Here is a 13649-nt window from a genome sequence, read left to right as displayed (position 1 = left end):
GAGGGGTAGAGATGGATAAAACATAGAGGCCAGTTGAAAAATGTTCCCAAGGAGGACATTTAAATGGAGCTTATGGTTTGTTCTAGGGAAAAAAATCTAGAATGGGGAAAATAAGTTGAGACCCCAGAATAAAACTCTCACTCTCTCCATCCCGAACTCCCTAGTGCCTGTGTGAAGACCAGCTTTATCCTCTCATTGGCTTCTTTGGGAAAGGCTATGGAAAAAATAATGAGCCTGTCCGGGGTTACCTTCTGGCTTACTTCATTGCTGTGGCCTTCATTCTCATTGGTGAGGCTGGATCCTGGTCCCTGAGAGGTGGCAGGCACGGGAGCTGGAGATTGGGGAGATGGGGAAGAAAGCACTTACTTGGCTTAGAATCAGAGAAAAAAATCTCTACCTCCTTCTGAATCTCTCTAGGTATGAGGGTGAAGAATTAATTAAATTCAGATGCAATCCTGTAGCACCTCAACTGGATTTGGCATAATTTTATAAGAGGCATAATGACAAGTATTACACTAGGAAACTTGGGTTCTTCCTATGTCATGTGTTAATTGACTGAACTAAGCAGTAAATTTCTGTCTAAATCTAAGTTGTATTATTTGCAAAACTCAAATAATATTATGTGACCTGAGGTAGAGGCTAGATCAGATGCACTTTTGAGTTCTCTCTCAGTTGAAAGATGTATGATTCCCTGAATATATGTGTCATAGCTCCTCTGAGCTTTGTTTTGTTTTGTTTTGCAAGACAATTGGGTTAAATGACTTGCCCAAGGTCGCACAGCTAGGTAATCATTAAGTGTCTGAGACCATGTTTGAACTCAAGTTCTCCTGACTCCAGGGCTGGTGCTCTATCCACTGCACCACCTAGCTGCCCCATCCAAGTGCTTATATTTTCTATTCTCAGGCCGCTCTTCTGAGCTCCAAATCAAGGGGGAGAGAGAGAGAGACAGACAGAGACAGAGACAGAGAGTCAAAGTCAGAGAGAGAAGGATGAAGGGAGCTAGAGAGGAATGAGAAAGAGGACTAATGCTGCCCTTAATCTCTAAGGCTCTAATAGTCTGACCATATCTCTCCTCCCCTCTCCCCCCTCTCCCTGATTGAGGTCCACTCAAATCCAGGGTCATCAGGATTGTTCATAATTGTTTCCCTCTCTCCCTGGTTCTTGTAGCTGAGCTCAACACCATTGCTCCCATCATCTCCAACTTCTTCTTGTGTTCCTATGCACTCATCAACTTCAGTTGCTTCCATGCCTCCATCACCAATTCTCCAGGTAAGCACTCCTAGCTAAACAGGACCATCATGTCCCAACTGTTCCTCAATGCCTTCTCCCCAAAGATTGAATTATCCCAAGAGCTCTGCACTCAGATCAAAGACAAGGTAGGTCTTTGAGGTATATTTGCCCAAATTTAGAACAAGACCCTATTCAGAGGATGTCCTTAGGGTTCCAGTGGGTAAGATCCCACATCAAGAATCTACATTTCTTTCTTCTTTGCAAAATCAGTCTCAGTCACTTCCCCACAGAACAGGGGTGGGGAATTTTTTTCTGTGAAGAACCATTTGGATAGTTATAAGATCTTTCAGGGGCTATATTTAATCAAATATTAAATTAAGCTACTAAATTTACTACTGAACAACTACTAAATTTATTGAATTTTGAGCCCCCTGCAATTGCCTTGTAGGTTCCCTGCCCCTGCCCTAGAAACTGGGGCTAGTACCCATCAGATCCTGGGAGTGGGTCTTCCCACTATCTTCTGTGCCAACTGAACCTTCCTCTCTGCCCCAGGTTGGAGACCCTCATTCCACTACTACAACAAGTGGATAGCCCTGTTTGGGGCAGTCATCTCTGTGGTCATCATGTTTCTCCTCACCTGGTGGGCAGCCCTCATCGCCATTGCTGTGGTCATCTTTTTGCTGTTATATGTGCTCTACAAGAAGCCAGGTAGGGTGCATTGGTGGAATCTGGGGGGTTTTGGTTATTCATTTGTCTCTCTGCCAGAAAGATGTTATAGTATAGCAAAAGGTACTATCACTAACAATCTTTCACATTTCTATATCACTTTATAGTCTATAATATAATAACATTCACATAGCTCTTCTTGTTTACAAAGTGCTTTACAGAGATGACTTCATTTTCTCTTCATAATGACCCCATGGGGTGCCTGCATTGGTTTGATGTTATGTGAGAACTATGACTTTTTAAGTCAAGGCAGATCTTGGTCCCTCCATGACTTTCCATCCTATGGGATTCTTTTTTGTTTCCCCCCAGATTCTTCCATTGAAGTACTATCCTCTGGGTGGTAAAGATCTTTCTTTGATTCTCTTTTTATCATAGGAACACTAATGTTAATACTGAGTGTTGAACAACTAATTTCAGCACTCAAAACGTTCTTAGAAATCAGCTAGTTCATTCTATCTATTTTACAGATAAGGAGACTGAGTTCTTGAAAAGTTCAAGGATTTTACTAAAACCAATTTATGGCAGAGCTGGAATTTAAATCCAGATCATAAGTCAGATTTAGAGATAGAAGGGGTCTTGGGGGGTCATCTAACATGAGCCCTCCATTTAAGAAACTGAAATTCATAGAGCCAAAGAGGGTCAAGATTTGAACCCAGGTCTTCTGACTTCAGATGTTCCAGTGTTCTTTGTACTGTATGCCATACTGCCTCTTGTTTCCAAGGTCATTGCTCTTTCTAGTACTCCTCATTATCATCCTTATTTACTAACTTGTCTCTCTTTAGATAGATAGATGGATCCAGATTAATTTCCAATTCACTGTCCAGACATTTTTCAAAACCTTTTCAAAGTCATTATTTAAATTTCTCTGCCCTTCCCCATAATCCTTTCTAGTAACCTTGAAAAGGAGGAGGGCAGGAATGATCACTCCTCTGATACAGATAAGAAAATTTTTAGAAACCAACTAAAGACTAATGGCCCTGTACAGGGTGACAATGTCTGCTATAGGATGTTGGTTGCTCCATTCATCATTCTCTTTTTCTTAAGTCAATCTTATGGATGCTCCCTTGACAATCTATCAAAAAAAAAAAAGATATTTTTTTCTTATCATTTTGATAAGATAATGTATGTAAGGTAGTTTGCAAACCTCACAATCCCAATCACCTAGACTGAGAGCATGCATGTTGATCTGGTTTTCAACCCTTCCTCTTTCTCTATACTACCTATGAAACCAAGGAAAAATTATTTAACCCCACCAAGTCTTTTTTCATCTGACAGTGTGGTAGTTGGACCAGATGATTTCTGAGGTCTCTTGCAGACCTAAATCTACATTCCTGGCTCTAACACATACTAGCTAAGTGACCCTGGGCAGGTCCTTTTAAATTCTCTGAGCCACAAGTTCATCTATAAAATAGGAATAATAATAATTACACTGTTTACCTAAGATTTATTGTAAAGAAAATGGTTTGTGAACCTTAGAGCACAATAATTTTATTTTGAGCTATTTTCATTATTTCCTGTAGCTTGGCTTCACCCTTTGGACTGACAGTCAGCTCTTTTGACATTGTCTTCCCTACCTCTAAGATGCAGGTGGTATTTATTTTCTTCTTTCAAAGCTATAAAACTCTTTTTCTTTCCTCCCCTCTCCATTTTTTTCTCTCTCCAGAGGTGAACTGGGGATCTTCAGTCCAGGCTGGCTCCTACAACATGGCCCTGAGCTACTCAGTAGGACTCAATGAAGTTGAAGAGCATATTAAAAATTACAGGTGATCAGGCCACCCTTTCGTCTCCCCATAAGCCATTTGAAAACATAGATAACCCTGCCTTCACCTAGCCTTGAGAATCATCAAGCAGTTGATCAACAAATGAGTTTTGAGCACTTATTGTGACAGGGGCCAGACATGTAAAGAACATGTCTGTCTCCCCAGGGCTTCTGAGCTGAGATACTGTCTGATTGGAAGGCAATGGCATCAACATTGAGCAAGTTCAGCCCCCCAAAAAATGAAAAATTGAAATCACTAATAGTATTTCATAATTAATTAGTATTTTATGATTCCTATGACTACTTCATGAACATTGTCCTCTGCTGCCACATTGGAGCACAAAGGTTATCCTGACTTCCTTAAGAACATGCATAACTCTAACAGATCCTATCTACTGGCAGACTGCATGCATCCATAAACTGAGTAGAGAGAGAGAGACTCATCACCAGGCTGCCTTAGGATGAATGTTTGGATCACAGCAACTCTTAGTAGGAAAAAGTATTCACACTAACAAAATGACAGGGTCTTGAATTTTTGAAATATTTGTTTTCTTAATGCTTAGGAAGATCATTTTGTAGTTGTTCAGTTTATTTGTAAATGACTTTTTTTTTTTAGGTTTTTTTGCTAGGCAATGGGGTTAAGTGGTTTGCCCAAGGCCACACAGCTAGGTAATTATTAAGTGTCTGAGGTCGGATTTGAACCCAGGTACTCTTGGGCGCAGTGGATAAAGCACTGGCCCTGGAGTCAAGAGTACCTGGGTTCAAATCCGGTCTCAGACACTTAATAATTACCTAGCTGTGTGGCCTTGGGCAAGCCATTTAACCCCATTTGCCTTACAAAAACCTAAAAAAAAAAATATCTCATTTGGATTTTTCTTGGCAGAGACACTGGAGTGGTTTGCCATTTCCTCCTTCAGTCCATTTAATATTTGTAGAAACTGAGGCAGGCAGAGTTAAAAGACTTGCCCAAGGTTACCCATCTGGCAAGTGTCTGAGGCCAGATTTGAACTCAGGAGGTTAAGTCTTTCTGGTTCCAGGTCCACCATTCTATCCACCGCACCACCTAGCTTCCCCCCAAAGCTCATAGTTGTATTTAATAAAGGTTTGATTGACTGCCTGATTGTTTGTCAATGATAATGACCTGTCCATTTATACAATGATATATTTTCTGCAAAACTTGCTCACAATCATTTCAGTCTGATTTTCTTAATGTGCCTGTAATATAGGTCATATTTTTTGCAAATGATGAAACAAATTCAGGCCATAGAAGAGAGAGAGAGAAAGCACAGAAATCCAACTTCAACGTCTGTGCAGTCACTCCATCCTTTGTGATATTGATATTTTTTCCTTTTCTTCCCCCTCAGACCCCAGTGCCTGGTCCTTACAGGGCCTCCAAATTTCCGTCCAGCCCTGGTGGACTTTGTGGGTACATTCACTAGGAATCTCAGCCTGATGATTTGTGGCCATGTGATTATTGTGAGTGTCTGCCTCTTCTTTCTCCTCCAGGTTTGGTGTGGGAACAACCCAAGACTGACAGTCAATTACCTGGCAAATCACTCCAACCCAAGTTGATGAATATGAGGGACTTTCCATGGGGCATATGGGAACACACATTTATGAGGATGTCACTCTCTTTCTTAAGAATCTCTAGTGGCTCCTTGTTAACTCTAGTTCAGAATATTAACTATTGTGTATGGCACAATCTGGCTAACAGATTAACTTCATGTTTTTTTCTTCCTTCTTTGTCACCTCCTCTTTCCATCTTTTACTTCTTCTACTTTCTCCCTTCCTCCCCCACCAAAGACCTCTGCAAGGATCTAGATTACAGCTTTATCCTCTATGTGACTTTCTCCACTTGGGCCTCAGTTTCCCTATAATAAAATAAAGGATGGGGAAGATAGAGGACTAGACATTCCCTCAGATCCCTTCAGACTCAAGCTTTTTCTCCTGCCTCTTCTTTCCCTTTTCTTCTCTCTTTAGTTCTGCTGATGGTCTGCAGGATTAACCCTGGGCTAGCATTGAGTTCTCCAATATGGCAGCCCCTGAATCTCTTGCATTCCTTCTGCAGGAACCTCGAAAACAGAGGTTGCCAGAGCTCCGACTCATCTCCAATGGGCACACAAAGTGGTTGAACAAAAGGAAGATCAAGGCTTTCTACTCAGATGTGATTGCAGAGGACTTGAGGAGTGGAGTCCAAATTTTAATTCAGGTGAAGTGATTAGTAAAAAGCAGAGAGCCCCTTCTGTGTCTAATCCAGAGTGGACAGATGAGGGTCCAACCTACTCTGAATGACCTTCACTGAAGAGTCCATAGGTACCTCTAGTCATTCCTTACATTCTTTTCAGTGGGGAAGTTCTTCCTGGATTCTTATTACCCTTGCCACCCTACTTCATAGAATCATAGATTTAGAGTTAGGAGGGTCCTTGCAGAACCTCTAGACAAACCTCTTCTACAGATGAGGAAACTGAGACTCAGAGAGATTAGGTGTTTTCAGGGTCACAGAGCTAGAATATACCCGAGACAAATCTGAACCCAGGTCTGCCACATGTCCCTCTCCTATTCAGGCAGCTTCACATGAATTTTGGGAGAGGCAGGAAAACACAGTATGGGAAACAGTAGAGCTGAATGTTTCCGGAAGGGAGGGGAAGAGTCTGACTCTTCATTATTAGAGTCAACTTTTAATTTTACCAAGCTCACAATGCTTGGTGCTGGGTATAATATAAAGATGAATAATACACAGATGGTCCCTGCTCTGAAGGAGTTTACAATCTAAAAATTCAATCATCTGCACAATTTAGGGGTACAAGTCAAGAATCATAAGCTCTAGAGCTGGAGGAGAGCTTAGAGATCTAATTTTTACTGATTGAGGAATTTTTCAGATGAGAAAACTGAGGCTCAGAGATAATCCAAAAGCTTTTATACCTGGCTCTAGGATACATATGTGATGACTTGTATAACTTTCTAATTATACGTTGGCTTACATTCATGTAAATCTATGACCACATTCAGGTTACAGGGATTAAAAAGTAAAGGAATGGCCAACTTGGTATTAAACAATATGTCTCCAATAATCCACAAAGCCAATAATCCACATGAGAATGATGGGGAGCTGGCTATATTTCTCTAGCTATTCCTTGACTACAGGCAGCAGGTCTTGGGAAGATGAAGCCCAACATTCTGGTGGTTGGATACAAAAAGAACTGGCAGTCAGCACATCCAGCGACAGTGGAGGATTACATTGGGATCCTGCAGTAAGTTTAAGTGCCTGGGACTTTAGTCAGCCCTTGGATCTTCAGAGGAAGCAGTCTACTCTCTCCACCTGGAAGGGAGGATGGCCAGTATAGGTCAGATGACCTATCTCCTACTCCCACCTTATTCTTGTCATTAGGTAATCATCCAGAGGAGCCTCTGCAGCTGAATCTCTGAGAATAGCATGTTTGAATAAAGGGTCATAGCTATGGTTTTGATTTGGGAGTTATTTCAGGGCTAATCCATGGAGCTATTCTTTCATCTAAAATGTCCAAATCACTTTCCTACCTTAATGGTGAATGGAACCAGAATTATTGCATTGCCAAGAGAACTGAGTTCTTGCCCTCCCACTATCCCTAATTAGTCAGGGAACTCTGGACACATTGCTCTCCCTAACTGAACCTGTTTCCTCTATGAATTGACCAGGTCAGACTAAGTGGTTTGCAAGGGCCTTTCCAGCTCTGATTTTTTTAAGATTCTGGTATGATGGGGCTCCTTTCTGACCATCAATGCTTTCTGAAGAGACCCAGAAAACTTAGGAAGTTAGTCCCTCTTTATATTGATCCTGTGAACTAAAAAACAAAAGCAAAAAACAAACCTCTGATCTCAAGGATTTTTTTCCTCTGTTTTAAGAGAGGCAGTGGTATCCGGTGTAAAAAGTATCAGATTAGTTGGCAGGAGACCATATATCATGTTTTGATTCCTCAATTTTCTGTAAAGCCTTGAGCAAGTCATTTAACTCCTCATTTTCAGTTTCCTTTACTATAAAATGGGAGTAATGATATTGGCACTGCCTACCTCGAAGCAAGGATGAGAGAATTTAATGAAGTGACATGCACGGAAATAGTCTGTAATTGGGAAGGGTTAGGGATGGAACCTATGAAGTCCCAGTGATCATCTCCTAGAGGAATTCTTTCCCAAACCCTCTTATTTCTAGTACCTTCCCTCTGTTGATTATGTCCTACTTATCCTGTACATACTTTGCATATAAGATATTTATCATCTCCCCCATTAGAGTGTGAGCTTCTTTAGGACAGGGACTGACTTTTTTCCTTTCTTTTGACCCCAGGGCTTTGCACAGTGGTAGGTGTTACATAGCCAGTGCTTAATAAGTGGTTATTGATTGATCAGTAGAAGGAACTTACAAGGAGGAACAAGAACTCCTCCAAAAGTTAGTCTTGCTTAAGGAGAGGTTAAGGAACTTGCCTGGGGTCACACAGGCAGTCTGGGTCAGAGGCAGGACTTAACCTCAGTGGTTCTTGTTTCCAGGGTCACTTTTTTGTTTTCTCTGCCATGCTATTTCTTAAAAAGGAAGATGTAAATTTGAGCTAGTTAATTGAGAGTAGCAACAAGTTGGATCCTGGATTGTCCAGGTTGTGCTGTACTAGAATAATCTGATAAAATGTGTCATCATCAAGTTGTCTTTATTAATCATAGTTGTCAGATGGGTGGCTCAGGGAATAGCTACCTGGAGTCAGGAAGACCTAATTGAAATCCTCTCTCAGACATTTTCTTAGGTCTGCAACTCAGAGCAGTTACTTACCCTCTTTCTGTCTCAATTTCCTCTTCTGTAAAATGAATATAATAATGGTACGCACTTCATTGGGTCGTTGTGAGGATCAAATGAGTTAGTATTTGTGAATCACTTTACAAGCTTTAAAGTACTATATAGCTACTTATTATTATTATTGCTGTTACTATTATAGTTATTACCAGGTAAGAAGAAAAATCCCTGCCTTTTGAGAATTATTAGAAAGAATCCTGGATTTGTTGTCAGAGGTTGATGTTCTCAGTTGTGTCTGATTATTTATGACCCTGTAGACCATATCATGTCAATACTGTCTATGAGCTTTTCTTGGTAGAGATACTGGAAAAGTGTGCTCATTACCTTTATGAGCTCATTTTATAGATACAGAAACTGAGGTAAACAGGGTTAAGTGACTTGTCCAAGATCACCCAGTCAGTGAGTGTCTGAGGCCAGATTTGAACTCAGGCAGATGAGTCTTCTTACTCCAGTCTCGACACTCTATCCATCATGCCAGCTCGCTGCCCCCCCAAATCAAGACCCATATAACTCCCAAACCAGCACATTTTCCATCGAACTGCCCTTTATCTCATATCCTTTCCTTCTTCCTCAGCATCTTCTCACCTCCCAAATGTTGTGTTTTCATGTTACCCTACCCCTCCCCTGCAATGAGAAGAAAGCAGATCTAATCAACTCAAATATAATAAAGCTCTGGGGACTTCCTATGTTTTTCTCCTCTCAATGACACCTGCGTTTTAGAAGAGAAACTTAGAAATCCATTAGCTAAGCCTCAAGCATTCTCTAGGGGGAGAATTTCTAACAGACCAGCAGTCAGATAGTGAGGATATTTGGGTACAAATCCCCTTCTAATGATACCAGTAGGCCATCATCCACAATGCCAAGGCCTTCCCTCTGTATGAGACTGTTCTCTGAATACTTATTCTCAACTAGTGTGGAAGGTCTGTGATAATTTCCTGATTCAGGGAACTCAAAGCACAGGCAGTGGGCAAGACTTTGTTTATTTTTTTCCCAGTGATGCTTTTGATTTCAACTATGGTGTGTGTGTGATGAGGATGAGAGAAGGTCTCAACGTCTCTGAAGTGATGCAAGCCCACAGTAAGTCCTGTCCTCTGAATCCCAGACACTCCCAGGTTATCATGGACAGTCTGTACTCAGGGATGCCTCTCTCTTCTTTATTATAGTTAATCCTGTATTTGACCCCACTGAAGAGCAGAAAGAAGCCAGAACCAATGGAGCCAGGCCATCTGTTAGTGGTACATGTCAGCCCTAAGATTTAACCATCAGTAATTTGTCAATCTGTGCGGAAGTTAGCTGACTAGCCTGGGTCACATTCTTCCTCCTTTAGAGTCATAGTTGAAAAAAAGGTCAAAGAAGACAGACTTGTCAATGATATATCTGGCTATGGCCTAGGAAGTCCCCATAACTCTCCATGGCTACAATAAAAGTCATGATCAAGGAGTAGGGAATGGGGGATACTTTTTGGTCTGCCAAAGGGAAAGGAAAAAAGATACATGGATAAGAATGGGTGAGCCAAATTGTCCCCTAGCCACAGAGTCATTGGTAAGTATGTCTATTGTCTTACAGATGACCTTCTAACTTTTTCTAGTGAGCCCTGAAGTTCTGGTGGCTGAAGAACAAGCCAGCACCATATTCCAGTCTGAACAGGGCAAGAAGACCATTGATATCTACTGGCTCTTTGATGATGGAGGTCAGTAACCCCAAAAGTACTAGGAGATTGCTGAGGTCTTAAGATCTAAAAAGAAGCCCCTCTGCCTCTCTCTTTGCCATCCCCCATCCCCTAACATGTTTTTGTTTGTTTGTTTGTTTTTTGCCATCTTTTGGAACTATTTTTTTTACCATGTCCTTGACATGATCATTCATGAGAAAATAAGTTCTAGTAGAGAAGGTATTAATCTGGGAATCCTGTTCTGGGTATTACTGTTTGAGTCCTATTGAATATTCCAGAACCTGACTATGAAATTTTGGATGGATTTCCCTTTCTTTATATTTTGATCCTATATTGTGAAAATAGGAACAAGTAGATGATTCTCAGTGCCTTGCAACTCTTAAGTCCTATGAAGCTGTTCTTGTCCATTCTCTTTCCTCTCAGAAATATGCTGACAATAAAACAACATAGAAGCAATATAGAAAACAATATTGGATTTTTTTAGGGTTTTTTTTTTTTGCAAGGCAAATGTGGTTAAGTGGCTTGCCCAAGGCCACACAGCTAGGTAATTATTAAGTGTCTGAGACCGGATTTGAACCCAGGTACTCCTGACTCCAGGGCCGGTGCTTTATCCCTGCAAAACTTAGCTGCCCCAATATTGGATTTTAAAGATGAAAGAAACCAAATCCACAAACCTCCCCCACCCCTCATTTTTATAGATGAAGAAACTAAAACTTAGGAATTAGGAGTGGTGAATTATCTAAGGTGTTTTCCAGATCTAATAATTATAATAGCTAGCATTTATATAATACTTCATAAACATTATTTCATTTGATCCTCATAAAAAATCCTGGGAGGAATATGTTATTTTTATTCCCATTTTATAGATCAGAAATTTAAGACAGAAGTTAAGTGACTTGCCCAAGGTCAAATAGATTATATCTAAATCTGAATTTGAACACAGATCTTCCAGACTCCAAGCCCAATGCTCTATTTACTACAGTACCTAACTGGCTACATTCTATAATCCTATAATTCTCTGAAAATAATTGTCCAAAGCTAACACTGACAGTATAAAGACCCAAGACAGAACCCAGGTCTCTTGAATCCCAGACCTGGGAGTTCCATTCAACTACATTGCTTTCTTTGACCTTGTAAGACAAACAGCAAATGTCTTTCTTTTAATGAGATAGCTGGTCCAGTTCCTTGAATAGAGTGGTTGATATTTTTCAAAAGTTTGAGAATTAAGTGATAAAATCTACATAGAAGATAGACAAGAGGCAGTAAAAGACTGTGACTCAGCAAAAGCAGATGGGCAGGGGGAAGCTAGGTGGTGCAGTGGATAGAGCACTGGCCTTGGAGTCAGGAGTACCTGGGTTCAAATCCGGTCTCAGACACTTAATAATTACCTAGTCATGTGGCCTTGGGCAAGCCACTTAACCCCATTGCCTTGCAAAATCTAAAAAAAAAAAAAAAAAAAGCAGATGGGCAATGGGGCAACTTGTACCACTGACTCTGCTGCCCTTTTGACTTCTTTGTTGTATCATTTTCTTTGGCAAGGCCTCACCCTCCTGATTCCCTATCTCCTCAGTCGAAAGAAGAGGTGGAACAAGTGTAAGATCCGAGTGTTTGTTGGGGGCCAAATCAACAGGATGGATGAAGAGAGAAAGGCGTAAGTGGGTGTGGATGGAAACTTAACTCTTTTGCCATCAACCAGTGTTCTCTAAGTTTGGGACATTCAATGATACTCAAAAACCTGGTGAAGACACTCTTTGATGAAGCAGTGGTAGGCTGCTAGATGTTTAATTGAATTGAAAAAAATTTATGAAGGATACATCAGTTTCTTAAGTCTAGACAATCAATAAAAGAATAAACCAAGGGTGGCTAGGTGGCGTAGTGGATAAAGCACCGGCCTTGGAGTCAGGAGTCAGGAGTACCTGGGTTAATAATTACCTAGCCGTTTGGCCTTGGGCAAGCCACTTAACCCTGTTTGCCTTGCAAAAACCTAAAAAAAAAAAAAAAAAAAATATTAAAGAGGACTAAGGAAGACCTTGCAGAAAGTGGGGCTCTCTGACTAACACTTGAAAGCCAAGGAAGCCAGAAGACAGAGATTAAGAGGGAGAATTCCAGGCATAGGGGATGGCCAGAGAAAAGATCTAGAACCAAGAGATAATCTTGTGCAAGGAACAGCATGAGGCCTGTGTCACTGTATCATCAGTTTTTAGAAGAGAGTAAAATATTTTGAAAAGATTTTGAAAACCAAAGAAAAGATTTTATATTTGATCCTTAAAATATTGAGAGTCAATAACATTTACTGAATAGGGGAGTGACATGGCCGATTTGAAAGCTGATAAGATAGACTAGAGTGCTGAGACACTTAAGGGAGAGAAGTCGATCAGAATACTATTGCAATACTAACTTAGTCACCCAAATAACTACACAATAAGGAGGTCACCTGTGAAGCAGTCTCACAGCAGACTTCAAGCTCTGGTTCTCTTGTTTGATTATTTTAAGGCTCCAGTTACTCTTATTAGAGAAACATTTGAGAAATTGTTTTTGGTTTCATATCCTCTTTTCATATTTCTGAAAATGCCAGGTGCCCAGGATAAGCATATGCCACCTCCATGGTAAGCTAAAAGACAAAAGAAGATGGGAAGGGGGCAATTTGCTCTTAAAATCTACATTGCTAGCCTTATCAAAGGGTGGAGGAAGGGAGGGACAGAAGGGGGGGAAGGGAGAGAATTTGGAACTCCAGATTTTAAAAAATGAATATTAAAAATAAATAATAAATTTATTTTTAAAAATAGCAGAAGGTAATCATTCATATGTGTGTGAGAGAGAAGGTCATGTGAATGGAGCTTTCTTTCCCCTCTGGTAAAAAGCCAGTAAGCAATGGAGGAAAAGTGAAGAATATAATCCTTCAGATTCAGCAATAAACAATTTAAGTAGGCACTTAGGGACATGTCATTCTGTCAGCTTCCATTCTTAACCACTATTCCCCTCAGCCTTTTCCTCTACCCAATAGCTTCATTGGCACTAGCTAGACCAGTCCTTCTGTGGACTGTCCTCTCTCAAGATAAATCTCTTTTGGGGGGTTGGTTTGTTTGTTTTCTTGGGGGGGGGGGTTGAAAGGCAATGGGGTTAAGTGACTTGCCCAAGGTCACACAGCTAGGTAATTAGTAACTGTCTGAGGCCAGATTTGAATCAGATCATCCTGACTCCAGGGCCAGTGCTCTATCCACTGTGCTGCCTAGCTGCCCCCAAGGATAATTATCTTTAAATGAACATGAAACAATGTGGAATCACCTGCATGGATGCTTTAAAGGCCTTCTGTAAGGGGTTAATAGACAGAGTGCATGGCCATGAGGAGTTCATCCTGAGAGTCATGAGACCAGGGACAACAGGAATGTCCATACCAGAGTGCTCTGAACTCAGGAAGGACCTCTGGTGCTTCTGTTTGTTTTCTGCCTTTC

At 40.9% G+C, this 13649-nt stretch overlaps 1 protein-coding gene across 2 annotated transcripts in view; it reads left to right on the top strand.

Moving 5' to 3' along the window:
* SLC12A3 (solute carrier family 12 member 3) overlaps positions 1 to 13649 on the top strand; it is a 55321-nt gene that overhangs the window by 22198 nt on the left and 19474 nt on the right. For both annotated transcript variants that reach the window (XM_074211266.1, XM_074211265.1), the window contains exons 12-22: positions 165 to 288; positions 1168 to 1269; positions 1783 to 1938; positions 3620 to 3719; positions 5080 to 5191; positions 5784 to 5924; positions 6860 to 6966; positions 9523 to 9605; positions 9692 to 9763; positions 10117 to 10218; positions 11737 to 11848. In XM_074211266.1, coding sequence (XP_074067367.1) covers positions 165 to 288; positions 1168 to 1269; positions 1783 to 1938; positions 3620 to 3719; positions 5080 to 5191; positions 5784 to 5924; positions 6860 to 6966; positions 9523 to 9605; positions 9692 to 9763; positions 10117 to 10218; positions 11737 to 11848 — 1211 coding nt within the window. The remainder of the gene's footprint in view (positions 1 to 164; positions 289 to 1167; positions 1270 to 1782; positions 1939 to 3619; positions 3720 to 5079; positions 5192 to 5783; positions 5925 to 6859; positions 6967 to 9522; positions 9606 to 9691; positions 9764 to 10116; positions 10219 to 11736; positions 11849 to 13649) is intronic.

Source organism: Macrotis lagotis, chromosome 1, assembly GCF_037893015.1.
Source record: "Macrotis lagotis isolate mMagLag1 chromosome 1, bilby.v1.9.chrom.fasta, whole genome shotgun sequence".
NCBI lineage: Eukaryota > Metazoa > Chordata > Mammalia > Peramelemorphia > Peramelidae > Macrotis > Macrotis lagotis.
Note: the sequence above shows the minus strand (reverse complement) of the source record. Positions and strands in the feature narration are given on the sequence as shown.